Genomic DNA, 18,652 nt, shown 5'->3' with positions numbered 1-18,652 from the left:
TTTTTAAACAGTTCTTTGTTTTTCTCGAAGAAACTCGTTCGAGTCGCATCATCTTTGAAATACGCGTGTAATACGTATAAATCACTTGTTCTTTATTCAAGGACAACCGTTCTACAGGAAGATACTCATTGTTTCAGATACGAGTCGTCCCAGGAAGGATTCGGAAGTGGACGGCCAGGACTACCACTTTATTTCTCGTTCTCAATTCGAGTCCGATATTCTCTGTCGAAAGTTCGTCGAGCACGGCGAATACGAGAAAGCTTATTACGGTACCTCCGTGGAAGCTATAAGATCCGTTGTAAATTCCGGTAAAATTTGTGTTCTTAATCTCCATCCGCAAAGCCTGAAGATCCTTCGAAATTCGGACTTGAAACCGTACGTGGTGTTCGTGGCGCCGCCGAGTTTGGAGAAGCTACGACAGAAGAGGATCAAGAATAACGAGAGCTTCAAGGAGGAGGAGTTAAAGGACATTATAGAGAAAGCGCGGGAAATGGAGGACAAATACGGTCATCTGTTCGATATGATCATTATAAATACGGACACGGATCGAGCGTACAATCAGCTGCTGACGGAGATCAATTCGTTGGAACGGGAGCCTCAATGGGTGCCTGCGTCTTGGGTTCAATAAATGAACGCAGGCTTTCGGGATACCATCGAGCCAGATATATTTTCGCTGAAACGTGTAGCGAAAGGCTAGGCAATTGAGAGAGGCGGCTTTAAAGTCTGACTGGAGATACTTCCAAGGACTGGTTCTTTTACTGGTGCCTGTTATACAATTTTACGTTTCGTACACGCGCGTAATTAAACTCCTTGCCAGGCTATCGTACTTCAAGTACCGCCGGTTTGGTGTAGTCTTCCGTGTCGTATATGGTGCCATCTGATATTCGAAGATCGTCGCGTCAGCAAGCATTTTAGAGGGCGTGGAAAATCCCCGTCTTGTTGTGATTTATCGTTCCTCGAGCCTCGAGGTCTGGCGTCCACCCAGGAAACAGGCAACGAGAACATCGAGATCCTCGACTTTGAATGTCGAAGAATCCTGCGATCGACTGGCGTGGCGCTTCTTTTTCATCGTAACCGGCAAACACTCTAGTTTTCCTCAGCGTAATTTGTACCGCGAGATGCCTCGAGGGAAAAATCGCTACTACTCCGCATAAGATATTATATAATAACGTTTTCCAAAGATGCGTGAATCTTGAAAGAGATCGTCCTACTTCTTTCAAAAGTCACCAGATAATTCCCCAGGATAACACCGAGCCGCGAAGAAAAAAAAAAAGCGAACCGGAACCGCGAAAATCTTGGACGGCAGCAGCCTTTTCACTCCGCGAAAGAATCGAAAGACTTTCACACACGTTCGTATCTTGCGCTGTCAGGAATTTTCACGGCGATCCTATAGCAGGGAGACGCGGTCTCTACCGCAGAGTTTTTTAAGTCAAAAAGAAATATTTCGCAGAACTTTGCGAGTTGTTAAACGATTAACGTAAAGACAAGAAAACAAAAAAAAAAAAAAAAACCACGTTTCCTCGTATTTGTAATTTCGTGTGAACTAGTAATTCGGAGAAGGCGGAACTCATAAACGTTTCATCGTTCGCCCTAGGCACTCTCTCGTGTTTGTTTAGAGAAAAGAATCATAACTTTTAATCCAAGTAGACATCGTTAATGCGAGTATAGACATAGGCTCGTGTGTGAACCAGCATAAACAAATTTTTAAGACACTTTGAAATGAAACAGGAACTTCTAGGGTACTCCTTTCGTTTTTCGTCCTCGAGCGACCATTAGACCTTTCTTCTTTTTGTTTTCTAATCCGACATCGATACTCCATGTCTCAGCCACTGTTATATTTACCACCCACGTGCATCCTCTTTATCCTCGACTAGCAATAACGCAAGATGTTTTTCGAGTCGAAGATCATCGCTGAAAATGAAACATGGTTTCGTGGCTCCAAAGAAAAAGAAAAAAAAAAGAAAATAAAATAAAAAAAAAAACCAAAAGAGTTAAGCGAGAAGAAATTAATAGGAATCGCATCGACGATCGATCGTTTTTAGTTCAGAGAGGAGAGATTTTCCGAGGGTAGTTTAATTTCGATGTCGTAAACCCAGCTAGCAGCGAGAAAACAATGTTTCCAAATGAGAGAAACGCGAAAAAAAAGAGATACTAATTGCTACCTTTTTAGCCCACTATTTAAACAAAAGAAAATTATGTTAAGAAATCACGCACGATGGTCGGAGTAATTGTGCCAAGTGATTGGGCCGCGTGTTAAGGAGGACACGAGAACTGAAATGTGCCAAAATATTTGAGTCTCTTTAGAAGAGACTGGGAGAGGGAGAGGGAGTTTTGTTCAGGAATGACGTATTATTAAAAGAGAAAGAAGGAGGAAAATGTGAGAGGCAAAGAAATACAAAGAGAGACAGAGAAGGAAGAAAGGACTTAGGAGAAACACGCTCAACGGCACTTTCGTATCTGTCATTATATTGATTCTGTAAATATTTGTGCACTTGTATAGAAAAAAAAGAAAGAGAAGATGAATAAGAAGTTATTATCGTTATTATTATTAAATATTATAATTATATTAATTATTATTATTATTATTATTATTATTATTATTATTATTATTACCATTAATTGCTTCGACTTTATTCTTGTTAATTGTCATCGTATCACCCGTATTCTATTTTCTCGAGCCATTTTGAGACACAGCTCGTTTTAAATCACGCGAACGAAGGTCAGTAACACGATTGTATTTTTTAAGTGCTAATCAAAAATCCCCGACGACAGCCTTTATTTCTGTCTTTTTTTTCGTCTTTTTTTTTTTAGCTGGATCCGTGCTCGAGTATGCGGCGTCGTTAATGCGTTATGCCCGACAAATCAATTAGGATTTCCGTAGGTAATGCGTTAACAGTGCTCGCGTAATGTACAGAGAGAGAGAGAGAGAGAGAGAAAGAAAGAGAGAGAGAGAGAGAGAGAGAATGTGTGAGTTTGGAATGGTCCCTGTTCGAAGTGTGTGTACATTAATTACCGTTGCTCCCAAGTATTTTTCTCGACAATCCAACTTCATTTTATGTGTAAAATAAACGTACAACATCAAGGAGGAAATCTGTATGTATAGGTGCATACGTTTTGTATATACGTACGGTATATACGCACACATGTATGGGGAGAATCGAACGAGAACCGAATATCAAAAAAACCGACCATTGTTGTTAATCTCGAGTCAGCCATTTTTATGCCTTTTCGTTTCATCCAGCTGTTCTTCCTTCTCGAGCCCGTCAAACACGTATGAAACAAACGTAAAACCGGAAGTCTGAAATAGTCTGAATATACGAAGCGTTGCCTTATTCTTATCCTTTTTCTAACCTTTTTCTTTTTTTAACGTCTCCCTGTCCTTGGAGAAATGCGAAATTTTTTGAAGATTTTTCCTGACGGAAACTGTGTCTAGCAGAGCGATATCGTAGAGTTGTAACGTCGTTTAGAAGTCTGTGATGTGTTAGGTTAATCGAGTCGCTGTGTAGATCGTTGAGCATGGTGCGGGACCGAATTTAATTCCATTATCATTATGGGACCGTAAAGAATCACGAGAACACGCCAATAAAAGTGGCGAATTGATAACATTGCTCGGCGTAGACCGCGGAGTTTTATGCATTTTTTAGAAATTCCAAGGTGCACGTAATACATAGAGATAATGTAAAATATCTCTGTAACGTGTAGTCGATAAAACAGTTTTCTACCTGAGTTTTTGATTACATTCATAAAAATGTGAACTTGCATAAATATCCGCAGCCTACTTCGATGAGATCGGCTCGTATATCCGTCTTAAATGAAAATAAAGCACGAAGTGCCAGATGGCGTGCGGTACTATAATTAGCAATAACGAGGCGCGAAGCTAACAGCGCACAGCCGCGATAAAAGATTCTAAAGGAAAGAAAAAGAAAAGGGAAAGACTAAAATTAGCTTACGCGTTAACTATATGTTGTCTATCGTTTAAATAGACCGCGGGTAGGAGATCCAATGGACCGATTGTTCGTGGAGAGAAGAGAGAAAAAGAAATGAAGAAAGCTATTTATTTGAGACGCACGAAACATTAAACCGAACGAAAAATGCGTTTCATTTGGAGTAGAATTCACCTTGAGATTGAATATTCACGATTATTGCTGTTTCTCAAAGATATTATGTAGATGGACGATAAACTGGAAAATTATCGTCATATAAATATACATATAGATATATATATAAACAGGCACATATACATACAGTACCGCTCATAATTATTTTATATTTATTTCTATAATTATTTCACTTTTAGTATAAAAACTAAGCTAACATGTACGATTTCTTGATGAAACAATGAACACTATCTCGAATGAATTATAGTTTATAATTAATACTGTTTTAATTGAGTCGTGGATTATAGTATTAAATTTCAATCATTCCACTCATCGATTTTTAAAGTCATTCGAATAATTATGAACGGCAGTGTATACGTATGTGAAGACCACAGAGAAAAGACACGATAAGTCACATTTTTCATATGAGAGCAGTTTTAAAATCCAGTACCTTGTTTTGTTAGTCAATCACATACTATCAGAACTACCTTTGTATTGAATTTCATTATGAGGTCGTCCTTCTGTAAAATATTTATATCAGAACTATTGATCTCGAGAGTACTATGGTTATCATATTTTATTTTTTTCACAAAATTTCATTGGATGTGTCATCTATCGTTAAAACGCATATATCTTTGGACAGAAAAATAAGTTGTTCCACTTTTTAACTACGTTATACTAAAGTAAACCTGCTTATTTCTTTTTTTAACCACGAATTAATGTCAGAACCAGAACAAAATTGTACTTATGATATTTCTCTCCTGTAATCTTCGTATGTATATGTATGTACACAAACGTGAGACTTCAATCCTAAGGTAAAGCGAGATGTTCCTCGATATTGCAAAAGATCAACAGGAAGTATCACCATCGTTTCAGCCCCTGAATATCCTCCACACATTCTGTTACGTATTAAATAAAAGTTACTGTAATATTTCTAAGGTTGCTTGTCAACTTCACACACACATACACACACGCGCGCGCATGCACGTATGCACACACACATACAGAGCTCGATTGATCGATCATCGCCCTTTATAGCCTCGATCGTACTTTCCTCGCAGCTTGCTGCCAAAAGTCGACTAATTTTCTTCAAGAAATCGACTACAGAGAAAGAGAGAGAAAGAAGGCGAGATATTTAAGAATTTAATTAAGAAGCAACTCGATGGAGAAACTCGTTGGGATTTTAATCTCGAAAGAAGACGAAGGTAAAATAGCAAGCAGAAGAAAATAGCATTAGAAATGTTAGCAGGTTATTTGAAATTTCAACGCACGAGGGAGCGTAGACAATTAACCTTGCTACGATCCTAGAATTTCTATACTTCAATTTTGCTCTCGTTTTACCAAACAGAGACAATACGTAATCTTTTGAGAAAATATTTAATTCTGTTGCTTTCTTTGGATTTACACCTGTAATGGATGCTCTGTTTCAATAGAATTGATCAAAACATAAATAGTTTTCGAATATTTGATTTTCGTATTCAATATTATTTTGTATATTCTATGCTTTTTATGAATGAAGTGTTTCAAGAAAGAAGATGTCTGAAGGAGTAAAGGGAACAGTAAGGTTAATATAAAATTCGTACATACCAATAAGACTTCTTTCATATTTTGTTCAAACCGAAGATAGTTTTTAAGGTTAGAAAAATATAATTAGTCGAGAATGATCATAGCAGGGTTAAATCCGACGAACCTTGTATATCGACGACGAATGCTTGCAATCTTTTTCAGAAAGATCCACACGAATTGCGGAAATTCGGCAGCAATTCCAGCAATAAAACTGACTACTCAGGAGATATATTCACCCCTGTGCACCACGAACGTGTTTTTTCTATTTTCAATCTCCTTGAAAAAAATCACCATTCATAGGAACTCCTGCGTCCTATCTCAATCCACAAAATCGCATGACATCTTTTCGAGCACATACACGTGAAACACATAACCTTCAAAGTTACCTGCATACGCTGTAAGTCTATTACAGATCATACATATTCCCCATCTTTTAGTATGAAAATTAGTCCACTATTCTTATACTGATTAGTGTACTGAAAAAAAGCAGCTTATCAACACAAAAGAATAGCACGACGACGCGAAACGGATGGTAGCTAACGGTGGCCTCGGCACGCTTTGGATCTTTTCAATTAATAAACCAAGATTGGAGAATCAATAAGTGAAATCATTCTCTGCGCAAGTTTCCAAGCTTCAGTCGCTATATTATACGTTTCTTGATGGATCTATCAGATCAAATGATAGGTAAAAAGTAAACTTACTTAAAATGGAGGAAATGAAACTAGGAAAGATTACATCTAGGAAAGATCACAATAGCAAAATTCCTATATAGATTGAAGTATATAGAAATATAAGACAACAGTCACGAGTAATAAGAATAGACAGTGGCGGATGAAAGACAGTTTAAAATTCATATGCTACTTACGAATTTTAGTACCTCTTTTCCCAAAAATTCATTCTATTCTATATATCGTATTGGTCATTCCATAAGTAATGTGGTTTTTCTGAGAGTTAAGTTCAAAACAGTAGGATTAGTTACTATCGTTTTAAAGAACTGGAATAGAAAGCATCGTGGAAAAAGATAGTGGATTATAAAACGTACGAGAAAATTCATCACTGATCGATCGCTCGAAGGTAATTGTTTATTTTCATCTAGCAATATGAAAGCCGACGACGACGCACTACTTATGAGATAACCTAATGTCTATGCATTGCTCTCATTTAATATAAATCCATTTTGTAAAATTATAGTGCCCCTTCTTCTTCTTTGATGAACTTCTTGATGTACACCACTGTATATGGAACCTTATAGACACACCACGTAACGAAATCACCAAGGGAACCACGAACGTGTTCGAGTAAAAATTCTAAAGATCCAGCGGACCAGTTGCGCATCGTTCGATATTTCGCAAGAAGCTGTAAAGAAGGTGGAAAGTTAGTAGGGACAGATCGATGGTGAAGAATTTGGTATCCGCGAACGTGTTCGCGTTTTGAGGCCGTCGCTAGCGAAGGGTGGCTAGGAGAGGGAGAAGGGGCACGTTATGGAAGTGGGGAGGGCTACGTTAAGGGGCGTCGGGGGCGGTGGTCGTCGTCGTTTCTACGCGCATGTTTCTTCTCCGCGAAACGGATCGATGCTGGAAATAGCTCGACCCGCAGGAGAGTACGAGGTGAGTCGGCTTCGCTTTCGGCAGGGCCTTCGCAGCTCTCCACGCCCGCTGTTTCCTGTTTTCCAGACCAAAGGGAAAACGTAACTCGTAGCTAGAGCCCACGGTCCGTCTTCTTCACGTTCCCGCGAGCTTCCCTCGTCACCCGGCGAACGTTATTCGCTGATTTCCTCTTCGACGTCGTTCTTCCTCTCTCCCCCTCCTCAGAGAGTCTCTCTCTAACTGGACACTCTTCTCTTCTTCGATCGTATTCGATATCTGCCACACTGGTATCAGTTCAATTTCATCCTCCGTCATCTTCTGTATCACTCTTCTTCCTTCTTCCGGTGCTCGTTCCTCCGAGTGTGTGCTTCGACGATTCATCTCACCGGCGACCAAAAGAAACACAGAGAAATCTCGACCGCGGGATGACTCGAAAAAAATGTGCGTCGTACCGATGTGGCTGACGAGGCTGGAATCGTAAGTACAACTAGCCGAAAGATTTTTCTCAAACGTAGGTGTATAGCGCCGCGAAAACCAGAGCGAAACGTGGCCGCCGTGACACGACACCTACGCTTCCTCCGATTGATCCGCGTTCTAATACGTTTCGCTTCGCTCGCCTGAACGATCTGCACTCTGAATTTTTAACACGTTCCTCTGCTTTGTCGCAGTGACAGAGAGACGTTATGGCCTCTCCACTTGTTTCTTTGCAACCTGGCTATTTCGTTTGCAGGGTTCGTCCGGCCGCTTTCACAGTTTCCTCGAGAAGGTTTCCGGTTGCGCCTCTCGAACAAAACACCTTAGATAGAATTGATCTAATCATAGACGGATGATCTTGAATGTCTCGTAGATGTCTTGTCTATCCTATAATCTCTAGAATATAGTAGAATCGATTGAACGCGAAGACTGTGTCATAGTGTTAGAGGTAGCAATGTCTAGGGAAACAAAGTGTCTCGGTATATCTACGACGGCTTTGGTACGTTCCAGGCCGATTTAATGAAAGACACGTAAACTAAAAAGAAGCATTTCGTGTACTATAATACGTAGAAATATTCTAGACCGATTGTGGCTTCGTACATAACGCTGACGCAGCAATGATAGTTGCTAAGACGATAATGAAGCTGCCCATTGAGAACTGACTTGGTCGATACGCCTCGCGTTTCCTCCTTTCTGTCATCCCTCGCGAATTTACCATCGGATACGTGCTTCGTGTTTCGATTATGCATCGGGCTTATTACGTTCTCACATCCATTCGATGTTCACCTTTCGTTTTCCTCTTTGTAATCGAATTCTCCGTTTCAGCCTGGAGTCTCGATGGTGGACGCCTGGAATAGAATGGAGTAACGATTTGAAATCGAACGGTTGTCGAATTATATCGTCGTAAGACAGGTGATAAAACTGGTCGAGTATAGAGCATCGTCCGTGCCGGTATTACGCGTGCGCCTCGGTAAATCCGGTGGACAAATGTTCGGCATATTGCAGCAATGCTCTTCGCCGAAACTTTTATTCAATTACGTCAGAAACTCAAGCTACTCTCCTACGAAGAACAGATACCGTGCTCTATTGTTCTTCAACGACTTGCAATATGTATCGGTGCTCGTCGACTTGACTCTTCTACGTTGTATCAAATAAGATTCTAAATATGCGCAATTGCCTTGTAGAGTGGATTTTATGGGACGGAATTTCTTGTTTTATACAGATCTTTATTTTCTTATTTTTGGAAACGTTATGTGGCAGAATGTTGTTGGGTAGAATATTATTGTACAACTGAGGAATAGTAGAATATCTATTTAACATATTTGTTGCTAGTGAAATATGATTACCCATCCATGGGTTTGCCATTTCTTCTTTTACTTTTCTTAATCCTTATGAATAGACTGTGAATGTTTATGCAATTTCGTGCTTTTTTTATAAACGTTATGAAATGAAATCTGCATAGAAATTTGTTTCACCGCTTAATTTTGTATACCAGTGAAGCTTATTTGAACATAGAATCTCGTTATAAATGGAACTGTATATTCTATTTAAAAAATCATGATTAATGTATATCTTCCCAAACTCGAGTGTATTATAATCTTTGACGTTACGCAATTGTGTTCACTGCTAAAATAAGAACAATCAAAATAATGTTTGTTTCAGTATGTTCTGTGAAAAGAATATTAATCGTGAATCCGAATTAACAAGAATGAAAATGCAATAATTGTATTAGCAGCATTAATTAAGTTAATGAATCAATGCCAGCGAATGTGTTAAGACCACGTACAGTGTTCGAGCATTGGAGCGACGCTGGATTTCATATGGGGTTTGAATTTTCTAAATATAAATCGGCACGCGCACCATTTTTCTCCTCTATTGGATTTCACTCCGCTAGACCCCTTCCTTAAATTTTTCAGTCGACAACTCAACCATATACCGTGACACTGTTCTCCATCCTGTAACCTAGAATCTACGAAAAACAAAATGTTAGCTATATCTCTTTCTAAACTGTGAGGTTAAGAGTCATAGAAAAAACATGTCAGATTTTGGAATTAAATTCAGGTTAAATTGTTCTCCATCTTGCAATGAAAATCTCTAAGACAAATTCTGGTAAATCTCTTTGTATATTTTTGATAATATTTCCAAAATTTTCAGGTTGAGTTGTTTCCCATCCTGTAAGCTAGAACCTTTGAAACAAATAGAATTTTTGATAAGTCTCTTCCTAAATTTTGAGGTTAAATCGTTCGCCATTCTGTAAGTTAGAATCTCTGGCACAGAAATAGAATTTTTGATAAGTCTGTTCCTAAATTTTGAGGTTAAATTAAGGTTCAATTGTTTACCATCCCGTAAGTTAGAACTTCTGAAACACAAATCTTTGATAAGTCTATCTTTGACAAGTCTCTACCTAAGTTTTGAAGTTGAATCGTCCTCTATCCCATATGCTAGAATCTCCAAAACAGTAATACAATTTTTGATGAGTCTCTTGCTAAATTTTGAAATTAAATCATTTTCTATCCTGTAAGCTAGAAACAGTAATAACATTTTTCACGTGTCTCTATATCTAAAGTTTGAGGTTAAATCGAGGTTCGATTGTTCTCCATTCTGTAAGCTAGAGTTTCTAAAACAGAAATAGAATATTTGGTAAATCTCTTCCTACATTTTGAGGTTAGGGATCATAGAAGGAACTTCGTTTAAATAAATGATTGATACAGAGGTTTGATAGTAGCTGGTAATTAACTCTGGTAACAAGTGTTGCTGTCGATTCTGTGTGCAAAGGCACGAGCGGCACTGGTCGATAATTTCTGTTCACCTGGTGACGCTGTTCGGACCAAATTTAATTATCTAGATGCCGGAGATAAGAATATACCTTATCGTGTCAGGCATTGAGATCATCTCGCGATATTATCATCGATCGTTTCTTAAATTTAACGTTAACTTCATCGACCAGATCTTCGTTGATTGAAAATTGAAAAGCTATAGATATATGAAAAGCAAAGAATACAATCAATCGTCACGATCAAGTTCCACTGGGAAACGCTGAAAGTTTGAAAAGCTTATTTGCAGCAGGACGAAACTCTATGAAGGTCCCTTGCAATTCTTAAGATTTCATCTCAACTTTTTATTCTTTGGTGAAACTTTCGTTGGCTTTCAAGCTGGACTTTCGTTTAATTTAAGTTACGCTAGATCGTACCATAAGTAATTTTGTACTCACATGTGCAACTTCAAAACATAAAAGTATTTTATATCCGATTGCAATTAGATAGCGTTCAATATTTATCAATAATATCAAATATCAACGTTTATATTAAGACGTAAAAAAGTTTGTCGTACTTATCAGCAGATAATACCTTATCTGATCTTTTCTGGCGCTATTTTTACAATTTACCTCACTTATCATTTTTAATTTCTGCTTTCAGAAATTGTAAAATTGCGATGGAAAATATTCGGTTACCTCTTTGAGATTCAATTTTCTTGTATATTTTTTAATTGTTTATACTACCTGATTAAGGTGACGCATCTCAATTATATTATATTAAATGCTTTGTCAAATTTTGTTTAATGTGTATGGCTGATCATTCTGTTGATTAAAATACAGATATTTATACAAATTTATACTTTAACGAAGACGACTAAAAATATCGCAGATATGGGCATTTATTTGATTTATCGATTGTTGCAATACGTGCTATATTTTGGATATTTTATATATTAACAATAATGATATTTATTTGTAATTAACAGCAAACTTTGTACGTGTATTTACATATTACAGACTATAGTAAAAGATGGAGTTAGGATAAAAAATAACAATACTAGGTAACAAGATATGTTCATAGATAAATGCAACAGAAAGAAGAAGAAAATAAGATATAATATACAATAATGTTAAAAGATACGTATTTGATATATTATTTTTTCATATTATTACTTATCAAAATTCCTCAATTTATAATCATCTTTCTTATCACACTTAATGCTATTAACGCTGTTCACGATCTTTCTAATTGTTAATTGTAAATTTCAGGAATTACCGTACCAAACTTTCCTATCTTAGAAATTCGAAGTCGAGAAATCAGATGCAAAATAGAGGAGCGGCATTATTTGTGGAATGACCTGATATCCTTCGTTCGATCGAATTAAACAGAACAGAATTCTCGTCTTCGTGGAGTCGTAGAACTAGAACAGTGGTCGTAGGTGAGATTGCCGATTTCTCAACCGTTATCGATTACAGTTTCCTGGGTTGCATGCAGGTGTACTCTGACGATGATATCGGTTTTAGTTGGGGTGAGCTGCGATAGTCGTTGAGTTTGTTAGCACACCAGCCTCGACACGACCACCCTGCGGTAATCTGGAGCACGTGCTCTCTCCTGCTCCCCCAATTATCGATGAACTTCTGTTTCGTACACTATGTCGGTCCCTTTTGCTCGTTGGTAGCTCGTCGACTTGCGACGGTGTCGATTTAATTGCCATGTTGTTCGTCAATTGTGGTTCTCGGTTGTTTGCAAATTTCTTAAGTTCGAAGAACGTAATTTACTCTCTGATCTTGCCATTTCAAGTATTAATAATTCGTCAAGATATTGAGATGTACCAAATATGGTTAAAATCGTAATAAGAAAGATTGGAAGATATTAGGATCGAAATACTATTCCAATAATTTTCCAGATAAAGAAACGAAAATATAGGAGGATGAGATATTAGATTAAAATTCTACCTCTGTGCAGTTCTATTTGTGCATTTGTGTCCTAGTAATTGTAAAGTATGTTGCTACCTGTATTTACTTTATATTTATAATCATATTTATACTTTATATGTGTGAACAATTCTTGAAGTACCTAGTACAAAGATAGCAATTAAAATTAGGTATGATATAATGGAGGTTGGATGTATTCTAAAGTATTTCCTAAATTTGAGGTCCTCGACAGAGTTAAAGTCCAAATAAAACCTAAATTCTACCAAACATTCGTAAGAATCTACAGACACTTAGTCCAATTATTCAATTATTTAAATAGTTGTAGCAAACAACTGTCTCTATATTTCTGGAAGAATAATCCCAATGCGTCGTTGGCAATTAAAATTATGGCACAGATGGACATTGTTGTCGAAAGATATATAGCTTACACTGATGTTAATTAAATTGCCCATTCGTAACGGATTAATATGCTAACTATGACTGTCGCGTAAGACTTTAAGCCTCTTATCAACGATATAGATCGTGGTGTACGCTCGACTAGCAAGGGATATTCGCGTGTTGCACAACTTTGTTCTATCTGTTTAGAAGATACGTAGTATCGCGTAAAAATATATGATCTTTTCAACCCACAACGTTCGTTTAGTATATGAGAACAGTTTTCTCCTCTCTGTTCATTAACCATTGGCAATAGAAATATATTTTTTGCAGTGGTTTTATGAAGAAGACACAATGTACTGAGATTTGAGATTAACTTCAGATAATCTCAGACCAGATGGTTAATTTCAAGTTACAAAGCGGATAGATCTTTCATGTTATCTTCCAAAAGCGATATTTTAAAAAGTTTTAGCCGATATTATACAATTATGTGTTGTTATGTCCTTGTAGTATTCCTTTAGGTATTTAGCGCTTTTTATTAATTATTAAAGCAACACATGTTCTTGGTTGGCTTTATCAAGTAGACGTAATTATGTGGCAAGATTTGAGACCACAGAAACCATATATTACACATTTATCGTTTAGTCAATTAGTATTTTATAGAAGAACAATGTTACGTGTATGCAACATCAGACGCAGAAAAGACGAGACACGAATGCGGTTTCTATCGTGTGATGATACAGACTCATTGACCTAAAACCAAACACTGATAAAATACACAAGGAAAGAGACAAGATTTCTGGCATTTTCTCAGCAATACCGCTACGGAGGAGCGTTGTGAAAGGCCAACAGGAAGGGTAAAATGGTCACGGTTGTACGGTACTGCTGATCGATCGGACTGTTCTGGCAACGATCCCATTACGCGTACACGACCGTCCAAATCGAACGTTTCATTTTTATCAGACAGACAGAAAAATTGCAGATAACGACAGCTTTGTCCTCCGTGAAACTCGACGGCCTTTGTCCTTCGTCTTTCTCGTAGCGATCCCATAACTGATATATTCGAATCGATCTTATTCCAGGTCTGAGTCTAATTAGACTAAATCAGAGGATACAGTAGATGAAAGCGACGTGGCGAAGTGATAAAATCGGTTAATAGTCGAAGCTTACCGTTAAGCAAGCTAATGGTAACTGTACCAAGCGATTAGAAACGTATCAAAGACCATAAGGCTCGTAAAGACAGGCTGCTGCCCGACGCTGGTTTGTCTCCGATGTTGGTTTTCTCTTCTTGAAACTTCTTCGTGCATTCGTGCACATTGCTCTTGTGAACCATGTCATCTCCGCAAACATTCTATAGCCTTCTGTGGACAGTCCGCACGTGAAGAATTCAACGGTGACACGCTGCTCTTGCTTGAAATCCGTTATTTACATGCAACGAAGAGGAAGAAGAGAAAGAGTTACTACGAAGAAAGAGTTGTCCCACCGATATGTGGAATTTAAACGACCTACAGTCACTTGCAAAAGTCTACGTACAGCCCTTAGATATAAATTGTTATGGTCAATAGTTACAGTGCAAATCATTCTGTGACCAAATGCGTTTTCCATTTCTTTGCATTTAGTCGAACGCACAGAATTCATCAGGAGTATGTAGATTTTCGTTCGACTGACTGAGTAAATCAGTTAATAATAACGTTGCTAGCGTCGTATACATCGATACGTGTACGACATCGTTTCGAGAGTTCGACGCGGAAAGATGAACGAGCGCATAGAGCGACGTGTTTCGCGGCGTGCAAGCGTTAAAAAAGAAGTGGACGAATTTAGCACGGTTATAAAGAGCGACCGACTAAATAAAGATCGGTAGTGTGCAACAAGTATTCGAGGATTCGGCAAAGTAGCCTGAAACGTCGCGTGGGTGTTGTCGTTTCATTCGCGAGCACACGCATGTCACTCGCATCGCACGCTTCGCACTTGCAGCTTGCTGTTCGCGTTGCCCTCTTCCTGCACCGATCGATCGATCGTCGATGATACTCGACGATTGCATAGAACGCGTATAGAGTATTATTATAGTGTTGTTGCGACTACCCTTGGTCACTGTGGATCGTTTAGAATTGCACATAATGGCGAAATCTGCATGAAAGCACCTGTAATAATCGCGCGAATCTAAATCTTTTCTAATTGAAAATATCGTTCTCCTATGATTTCGTATCGCTATCGTTACAAAACCTAAGACCTTCTCCTAAAAAGAAAACACACGAAAAAAGGTTTCTCGTGGGAAAAAGGTTTGAACACGTTCGCTACTGTTATTGATCGCGTTTTGTTTCTTGTATTTCTGTACAATGTACTCGATGACCAGATACAGCGAAGCTTACATTTGTATTCGTCGTTACGAAAGTCTTCGTACATCTTGTGATAAGACTATTATTATTCGCATTAAATTTTCCTATATGTATAGTTGGTAAAAGAAACGTGAAATTTCATTTCGATATTTCGGTATATAGCGTATATATTCTCCACCAAGGAAATGAAATTGAAGGGAAGATAAGATACTCGCGGAATATTAATATAATTTACAGTTTAAAATAACGTATGAAGTTGGAATCTGTTTTGGTACAAACGAGTATTCTATACGTTTATCGAGTCAACGTGAGCAAGATTTTTGTGAATGACTGTATACGTTGGTAGCGAACGTGCTAACAACCCATTGGCATGCACAGTTATTAAGCAGTCTGAGGAAGACTATACGTATGATCCCCTCAGAAGCCAAACTAATCAACTCGACTCGTGTGAAACGATAAGTTGTATCGTGGCACAACCGACAGATAGATGATTCTAAATTCTGAGCTCAGCTTGAGAAGTAATATCCCTGTGGTATCGTCATCTTTCTCCATGAAGTTGATCAGCGTGGTTCTTGCATGGCGCGTACAACGTTTCGTTTGGCGTATAAATTCATAAAAATTCGTGTTACTATCGCTTGTCACCTTTCGTACAGATAGAGAAGAAAAAGGAAGCCGAAGGCGATAACGACGTTTAAGACGTTCGAAAAACACGGTGTGCCAATGGGTTAAAGCTTGAACCTTCGAGGCAGACTAACGAAAAGTATGAATACCGATTGCAGAGGCCTCGCTTGTTCCACGGTAGCTCTTAGAGGATGCACAAGCTAGCCAAGGGCCTGAAGAAGAAGAAAAAGCCGAAGAAGGGCAAGAAGGGGGCAGAGGAGGACGAGTTCGACCCGGAGGAGCTCGAGCGTTACAGGCGCGAGCGGGCGGAAGCCCAGCAGAAAGCCGAGCAATCCGGCGAGCAGGCCAGCAACGCCAGCTCCGACGAGTGGAAGAAATTCGAGGCGTTGACGGCCGGAGTCGACTCGATCCTCAAGAAGACACAGGGAGATCTCGATCGTATAAAATCCACCTCCTTCTTCCAACGGAAGCCGCCGCTAGAAAACGAGAAGAAAGAGGAAGAAGAGGAGGACCAGGAAGATCCTGGTAAAAAGTTTTCTTCGAAGAAGTGGGTAGGTTTCGACGAGGAAGGTAATCCGATCGAAGGTGAACCACCGGACTTCGAGGGAAAGGGAAAAAAGAAAGAAGACAAGCCTCTGGTTAACGAGGACGGTCTCGTCGAACTTCCCGACGACGAGGATGAACATGAAGACTCCGCCGACGAAGACGTATTCGATACAACCTACGTTGACGTTCTGCAGAATATCGACGTTCAACTAGCTTACATTCCCGACAGTCCAACCGAGGAGGAGGCCGGCGACGACCCGTTCGACACTACAAACGCGGACAAAGTACTGAAAACAGTAGATAAGAAGGGGAACAGATTGGTCAGTTTAGGGAACGCGGTAGAGGTCCTCTCCGGAAGAGTCGATTACGTGAGTTCGTGCAAGATCACGAGAGGCAGGCGGCCTAGACTGCAACAAGATTTATTATTGGATGACTTCGAGGAATCTGAGCAACTTGCGGAGAGTAGCAGCGTAGTCGCAGAGCCTGTGGACGCGACTAAGACTTTGCTGGACGACGACAGCGACCTTCCTGATATTCCTGTCGATCTTACGAAGCTTCCTCCGGTTCTACCAAGGCCAGTCAGCCCGGCTGTGCATCAAGAGAACGTTGCGGAGAACAAATCGTCTAACGGACCTTTGGATATTTCTGAGTTCGAAATATTGAAAGAGAAAACGATCTTAGAGGAGATTCCTGACTTGGACGACGCAGAGTTCGATTTAGACGCAGCGCCAGATGAGCCGGTACGTCTCGAGGAGGCTGACGATCCTTTCAAAACTAAGGAACCGGCGGCTGTAGACTTCCAAGCCGAGATAATAGAAGCAAGCTTCGAGGCAGCTACTTTCGTCGACGAAGAAGATCCGTTCGACACTACTTTCGCCGAGAATATCCTTCCTGGTAAGACAGAGTTAAAGTTCATCGAGAAAGAACTAGAGGAACTTCCTGTTTCAGAGGTGACGATATCCTTGACCGATCCAGCTGGATTGAACAGAGACTATGAGACGGGTTTGCTGAAAGAAGAGCTCAGAGCAAAGGCCAGTAATTTGCAAGCTAAGAAGGATCTTCTAGGAGGATCTACAACCGATCTGAGTCAACTTGCGGACGAACCTATAGCTCCGGTAGAAGATCTCAGCTACGTAGACCCTTTCGACACCTCTGCTATCAAAGAAATTCCTCCTGGAAAGACAGAGTTGAAGTTCCTCGAGAAAGAGTTGCTTGGTGAACAACCTAATCTTTCTAATTCTCTGGACGACGACGATTTCGATCCAAGAAAGGACGAGCAGCAGCCAGCTGTTCCGGTTGACATTACTGTATCCAAGCTACCGCCAAGGCCTCCTCTTCCAACAGCATCTGTTAAACCAATCTTTCAGGTTGAATTCGAAGAAGAAGAAGATACTGGCGAGGTCGGCGAACGTGGACGAAGATCTTCGAGGCCAGAGGTGCTAGAACTAGCACCTTCGAAGACCGTTGCTTTCGAACTGCCTACACCATCCAAACGTCCAGACCTACTGACAACCACCGAAGAAGAGAAAGCTCTACCTTCGAAACCTCTGACACCTTATTATTCTCAGAAATCTATCGACGATTTGTTACCTATACAGGAGGAGGAAGCTGATGTGGATCCTTTCGATACCAGTTTCGTGGCCAAGGTAGCTCCCGGGAAGACAGAATTGAAGTTGATCGAGTCAGAATTGTTGAAACAGGAGTCAAAGTTACCTCATAGCCTGAGCGACCACGATTTTGATCCGCGAGCCGAAGGGGAACCTGTAAGAAGACAGAGCGATTTCACAGCTAGTTCTATCAGGCCGAACAACTTGAAAATCGCCGAGCTTCAGGACTCTGTGTTGAAGAAGTTCGAGGAACAGAGGAAACCGAAACTGCAACAGAGGCAGGAGAGTTTGCTGGACGAGAAGATCGAGGTGGACGCGAAGCCTCTGACGCCAAGAATCGAGTCGAAGCCCATCGAAGAAGAAGAAGAGATTTCCTACAACGATCCTTTCGACACTTCTATCGCCACTAATATTCTTCCTGGTAAAGCGGAGCTGAAGATTCTCGAAAGCGAACTGCAGCAAATTCCTGGAGAGCTGCCCGTTCGTCCTGTTCCTATCGCATTCACAGCGATCATTAAAACTAGCATTCCGGAGGTTGATCCTGACTTTGATCCCAGAGCCGAGGAAAAGAAGGAAACAGCAGATTATTTGTGCATCGACGACCAAGATCCTGGAGCCAAAGTACTTACTCCTTTGCAGAACGACGACTTCGGTTTAGGAGAGGACGTGGATCCTTTCGACACCAGTTTCGCTACCTTGGGGCCAGGAAAAACTGAACTGAAGATACTCGAATCCGAATTAATGCAGAAATAGA

The 18,652-nt window shown here is 39.8% G+C and overlaps 2 protein-coding genes and 1 long non-coding RNA gene across 16 annotated transcripts in view; 2 read left to right on the top strand and 1 right to left on the bottom strand.

The window, feature by feature from the left end:
- LOC117156499 (uncharacterized) overlaps positions 1 to 3,201 on the top strand; it is a 132,006-nt gene extending 128,805 nt beyond the window's left edge. For all 11 annotated transcript variants that reach the window (XM_076617995.1, XM_076617994.1, XM_076617993.1 and 8 more), the window contains one exon: positions 138 to 3,201. In XM_076617995.1, coding sequence (XP_076474110.1) covers positions 138 to 628 — 491 coding nt within the window. In that variant the 3' untranslated portion in view covers positions 629 to 3,201. The remainder of the gene's footprint in view (positions 1 to 137) is intronic.
- On the bottom strand, positions 1,780 to 7,191 carry LOC143302601 (uncharacterized). The gene is made up of 2 exons (XR_013058224.1): positions 6,706 to 7,191; positions 1,780 to 6,607 (listed from the first exon to the last, which is right to left on the bottom strand). It is a non-coding gene; the product is annotated as an uncharacterized LOC143302601 (long non-coding RNA).
- A 78-nt stretch (positions 7,192 to 7,269) lies between these two features.
- LOC143302597 (protein stoned-A-like) lies at positions 7,270 to 18,651 on the top strand. Of its 4 annotated transcripts, none has more exons than XM_076618011.1 (2): positions 7,270 to 7,726; positions 15,778 to 18,651. In XM_076618011.1, the coding sequence occupies exon 2, from the start codon at positions 15,937 to 15,939 to the stop codon at positions 18,649 to 18,651; it is 2,715 nt and encodes a 904-aa protein (XP_076474126.1). In that variant the 5' UTR covers positions 7,270 to 7,726; positions 15,778 to 15,936. The 4 variants fall into 4 exon arrangements, 3 of the variants coding, with proteins under 3 accessions (XP_076474126.1, XP_076474125.1, XP_076474127.1); XM_076618010.1 differs by having other exon boundaries at positions 7,271 to 7,726; positions 15,904 to 18,651; XR_013058219.1 differs by lacking the exon at positions 15,778 to 18,651 and adding an exon at positions 8,549 to 9,215 and having other exon boundaries at positions 7,613 to 7,726.
- Position 18,652: the final 1 nt, after the last annotated feature.

Source organism: Bombus vancouverensis, chromosome 4, assembly GCF_051014615.1.
Source record: "Bombus vancouverensis nearcticus chromosome 4, iyBomVanc1_principal, whole genome shotgun sequence".
In the NCBI taxonomy this organism is placed as follows: Eukaryota; Metazoa; Arthropoda; class Insecta; order Hymenoptera; family Apidae; genus Bombus; species Bombus vancouverensis.
The sequence above is the reverse complement of the archived record's forward strand: the minus strand, read 5'-3'. Positions and strand labels throughout refer to the sequence as shown.

Bases quoted from the DNA above. Each gene is read 5' to 3' on its own strand.
- LOC143302597 (XM_076618011.1), top strand. From the start codon at position 15,937: ATGCACAAGCTAGCCAAGGGCCTGAAGAAGAAGAAAAAGCCGAAGAAG.